General features: G+C 39.5%; 1 protein-coding gene and 1 pseudogene across 1 annotated transcript; both read right to left on the bottom strand.

Moving 5' to 3' along the window:
* LOC102253614 overlaps window positions 1-485 on the bottom strand; it is a 12,598-nt pseudogene extending 12,113 nt beyond the window's left edge.
* Window positions 486-4,890: 4,405 nt separating this feature from the next.
* Window positions 4,891-5,244, bottom strand: LOC102253314 (high mobility group protein B1-like; the record flags this gene model as incomplete). Its single annotated transcript, XM_005875858.2, has 1 exon — window positions 4,891-5,244. A coding segment is annotated over one exon (237 nt), but the record flags the coding sequence as incomplete, so codon positions are not given.
* Between the last annotated feature and the right edge of the window lie 2 nt (window positions 5,245-5,246).

The raw sequence follows: 5,246 nt of genomic DNA, 5'->3' as shown, positions 1-5,246 counted from the left end.
TGCAGCAATATCCTTTTCATATTTCTCCTTCAGCTTAGCAGCCTTCTTTTCATGAGGCTGCTTGTCATCTGCAGCAGTGTTATTCCACATCTCTCCCAGCTTCTTTGCAACGTCACCAATGGATAGGCCAGGATGCTCTCCTTTTTTGGGGGATGGGGGGTGATACTCAGAACAAAACAAAAAAAAGGCTGAAGGAGGCCTCTTGAGTGCATTGGGATCCTTGAATTTCTTTTTTGTTTCCCCTTTAGGAGGAATATAAGTTTTCATTTCTCTCTCATAACGAGCCTTGTCCGCCTTTGCCAGGTCTTCAAATTTCCCTTTCTCCTTAGCAGACATGGTCTTCCACCTCTCTGAGCACTTCTTAGAAAACTCTGAGAAGCTGAAGCATCTTGGTGCTTCTTCTTCTGTTCCTCCCGGCAAGTTTGCACAAAGGAAGCATACGATGACATTTTGCCTCTCGGCTTCTTAGGGTCTCCTTAGCCCATGTTTAATTACTTTCCAAATGTAAGAGGTAGGGGCAAGTAGCCAAGGACCAAGGGAACTCAGCTGCTCAATAGTGGTCACCACACAGTGGTCACTTCAAGACCCCTATTAACCTCAAAACTCTTAAATCCACGTGGGAAGGTGAACGGGCCAGTCCCTATCACAAACACTGACTTTAGGTGTGAGCATGTTTTGTTTTTTGGTTGCTCTGCGGAGCTTTTTTGCTTCTGCACTCAGGAATTCGTCAGGCTTATGTTCCCCTCAGAGGACAGCGAAGAAGGAAAACCATTAATGGTGTTTATGCCTCGTGGAGTCTCCATAGTCTAAATGAGCACTTCCACCTGAGAAGAAATGTTGCTGCTCTTCTAAAATGCTTATTCTGCATGCATCTAGGGAAAGGGTTGGCCACGGTCAGACCAGAGGGGGCAATGTTCAAACTCCAGATTTGATGCAGTCTCTTTTGTGTCCACATCTACCCTCCCTGCCCATGAAAACATGAATGTCCTTATTTTTTCCAGAGGCCCCTATCAAACCTTGGTTATTTTCAGATACTGTCCTATCTATTTCTCTCAGGCCTTACAAAAGAGTGGGTGGTGAACAAAAATATGTTAAGTGTGATCTTTGTGTTCCTCAGCAAATTATTTTACCTTCCAAAATCTTGTCTATGTAGCTATAAAATTGGGATAATAATATTATGTATCCTAGGATGGTATGACCCCTGTGAGGTGTTGGGTGCCATACCTGACCCATTTGGTCAGGAGCCAGGGTGTGGGAGTGGATCTGGAAGTGTCAGACTGTGACTTTGCCCATTACGAAAGATGCAGAGTCTGGGGCTGTGTCCAAAGGGCAACATGCTAAATAGAATGTCTTATTGTACTGAGCTAGAAAGGAGACAAGACATAATCCAAAAGAGGACCCAAGAGATCAGAAGTTAAAGTAATCAAATGAACCCAGGCATCAAAATCTAAGTTGATACTGGAAGCCAAACGGAGGCAACAAGGTTTAAGCAGGAGATCAGACCAAGATCAAGTGGAACTGGAGCAAGGGCTGGATGGGAGGTAACATCAGTACAGGATGAAGCTCAAGGATGCTGAGATGGGGGACGATGTGTGCCAAAGAAAGGCTATTGTGGGGGCATCATCTAAAGGGATTCACTGTGTAAAGGGTAGAACTCTAGTTAAATGTAGTGGTAGACTTTGTCATTGTTTGACATTATTCCGTGTTCCTTTTTAGGAAGAATTATACTTCTCAACCTATTAAATTCAGATGTGGCCATGAGATTTGCTTTGTCCAATGCGGTTTAAAGCCATTTGGTAGAGTTTAAGAGCTTAAGAGCTAGCATATGCTCTTCCATGCTCTCTTTTTCCTTTACCTCAATATCTGGTAGAGACTGGCCTCTCTGTCTGGGTCTTAGAATGAGTACAATGAAGATATTGGAGCAGAATTTCCAAATGATCCTCAATAAACCTGTACCAATAAATACATTCATGTTATTTTCTGCCACTGAAATAATTTTAAAATCACAGCATTATCTAGCCTACCCTGACTGATACGAATGAAGATACTGGTTGGAAGCTAATAATTAATGGTGATGTCTGGTTATACTTATTTTAATATGACAGGCAAAGTATGACAATGATGTTGCAAGAGAAAACAACTAGAAAAAAATACGACTTCAATGTTTATTTAGGATGATTTGTAACAGAGAGTGAAGTCTTTAGATAAATTTGTTACATACATATGCTAATGTCATAGCCAGTCAAGTGAAAAATAAATGAATAGGAGACCCAGCTTCCTTTATTCTCAAGTATCTTACAGCCCAATAGAAACTCAGAATACACACACACACACACACACACACACACACACACACAAACACATGCACACTTTCACTGTATTGAAAGCATGTAAAAGGGTCCTATTCTTGCCATTTAAGAGTTCAAAGTCTAAGAAGACCAAACATACCAGGTTGCTGAGTTTTGTTATTGTGATTGTATTGTTATCCTAACTATCGTCGTCGTCATCATCATCATCATCATCATTTTGCTGTTGTGGTGTTAGATATTAGACACAAAGAATGGCTGTTGATTGGAGTTGCAAAAATAAGTTTCATTGTTTTTTGTCATGTTTAGTTTTCTGAGCTATGTAGCCTTTGAAGGGAGAAAGGTGGTAATTTATTATTTTACATAAACAAATGGCTTAGGAAAGTTGTGGTTTTGAAGTGATGGGACTATAGAATGAGAAAGGTTTTGAAAAAAAGATGCAATCAGGTAGGCAGGCGAGGGATGGACTCCATCCTTAGAGGAAAATCAAGACAGAGCCCCAGGAGCTAGCAAGAGCTCATCTCAGATCACAGAGGCTAATTCTCGAAGGCAAGCCCAGGGAAGGGGTGACTGTTAATGATGAATGGACCATTCAGCCATTCTGACTTGGCCTAGGAAAGTGGGCATGTACAGAGGACAATACAGAGATTTTTCTTCATTGTTTTTCCATTTGCAAACACAGCTTTTTATAGCTTCCACATTAGTAATCCATAGTCGACTGAATATCGTATTGGCATTTGACCCAAGCCCCTCACCATATTCATGACATGCAACACCAATTGCAGGGCTGTTGGCAACACTAACTGTTCATTTTTCTCAATTGACCTCACATCTACTTTTGAATTAAGAAAAATGCTGAGAACAAAGGCAAGGAGCCTTTCTGAAAGTAATGCTGAAGGGCGTTCTGCTTAAGATGAAAGCAAATGGAAGTGAGACTTAACAAATACCTGCTCTGGCTTGGGTTATTTTAAAGGTGCTATTCTTGAGCATTTTATTTTACTTTTTATTTTATTTTATTTTTTTTGTTAATCCTTACCTAAGGATACATTTCCATTGATTTTTAGGGAGAGTGGAAGAGAGAGGGAAAGACAGAGAGAAACATCAATATGAGAGAAACACACCAATTGGTTGCCTCCTGCACATGGCCCCACTCGGGCTGGGGAGGTGCCTGTAACTAAGATATGCATCCTTGACTGGAATCGAACCCGGGATCCTTTGGTCCACAGGCCTATGCCCTACCCACTGAGCCAAACCGGCTAGGGACTATTCTTGAGCATTTTAAATGAAGAGTTGTCTTTTTCACAAGCTCTTTGAAAAATTCTCCTGAATTGTATTCAATGCCTACTAATTTACCATGCAGCATTTTCACCTTGGTGTTAATAATGTACATTGAATATATTTGGGTATATGTTATTATGTTTGTTTATGTATAATTGCTGCAAAATAAAGTTTATAAAAGACAAAGGTATTTTTTTTAGATTAAATAAGGTATCTACTGCTTCAGCTAAACCACCATTCTAAAAAGAGTTTATTCTTCAAATACTGAAAACAAGTACATCCAGCCTTTTATCTATCAGCAAGGGGAAAATTCATTGAATACATAATAGAAGTGATATTCTGCTCCCGCTAGTTCATAACTTTCTTCAAACATTTCTAAAATTTAATGGGGTATAAGTACATACACATAAGTAAATAATTAAATAGACGTTGGCTATAAAAATGAATAAATAGCCTGACCTGCGTGGCTCAGTTGGTTGGAGCGTCGTCCCATACACCAAAACATTATGGTTTAGATACATAGGTCAGGGGTTCAATCCCATGTCAGGGTGCATACAGGAGGCAACTGGTTGATGTTTCTCTCTCACATCAATGTTTCTCTCTCTCTAAAAAATCAATAAGCGTATCTTCGGGTGAGGATTAAAAAAATGAGTAAATATAAAAAACATATAACAACAGATGATGTCTGCATAATGTGGGAAAACTAGGGCAATAGTTTAGATTTTATTGTACTGTATGCAGTGATAAGAAATCATATTTTAAGTGTGCATAAGATATTTGAGGAGTCCAGAGAAGGATTAGCTTTACTTACATGTAGAATAGACCACAGCCCTTGAGAGGGGATTCTGGGTATTTGAGGAAGCTCCTATTCTCAAAGAATTAACCAGGCATTTCCTGCGGGTATCTAGGATGTCATCAGAAGAGACTCTTTGCCTGGATTTCAAGCAAGGTTTTTCTTTATTTAATTATTTTTTACTAATAAAAAATTATATTTACTTAGAAGCATTCAGAATGTCAACAAAACAGCTGCAACTTTTTTTTGCAATTACAGAGTGGTATTCAGTTAACAGAACAACAATTATTTTGTATAAGCTGCATCAGAGACAACCGAAGATGAAAAAACTACCATCCCCATATAGAACTAATTTGTGCTGTGTACCAAGAACCTGCTTTAAATTTCCATGCCAATTTACAACCCCCATACTGTACCAGGCAAGGTTAGTGGCTATTGAAAACACCACCAGGACAGGGCTTAGCTAAGGACACATTCGGTAGTGTGTTAACTGTACAAAAAAAGACACTGTACAGTTTAAAACATATCTTACACAGCCTTACATTTCAATTTTTTCCTTTAAAAGGAGTGAGTTGTGTACGGGGGGGTTAAATGCTTTATAGACAAGAAAAAAAATGCACTAGAACCAACTTATTCATCATCGTCTTCTTCTTCATCTTCCTCCTCCTCTTCCTCCTCCTCATCTTCCTTCTTTTTCTTGCTTTTTTCAGCCTTGACAACTCCCTTTTTGGCAGCATCAGGCTTTCCTTTAGCTCGGTATGCAGCAATATCCTTTTCATATTTCTCCTTCAGCTTAGCAGCCTTCTTTTCATAAGGCTGCTTGTCATCTGCAGCAGTGTTATTCCACATCTCTCCCAGCTTCTTTGCAA

Source organism: Myotis brandtii, unplaced genomic scaffold (assembly GCF_000412655.1).
Source record: "Myotis brandtii unplaced genomic scaffold, ASM41265v1 scaffold470, whole genome shotgun sequence".
NCBI lineage: Eukaryota > Metazoa > Chordata > Mammalia > Chiroptera > Vespertilionidae > Myotis > Myotis brandtii.
The sequence above is the reverse complement of the archived record's forward strand: the minus strand, read 5'-3'. Positions and strand labels throughout refer to the sequence as shown.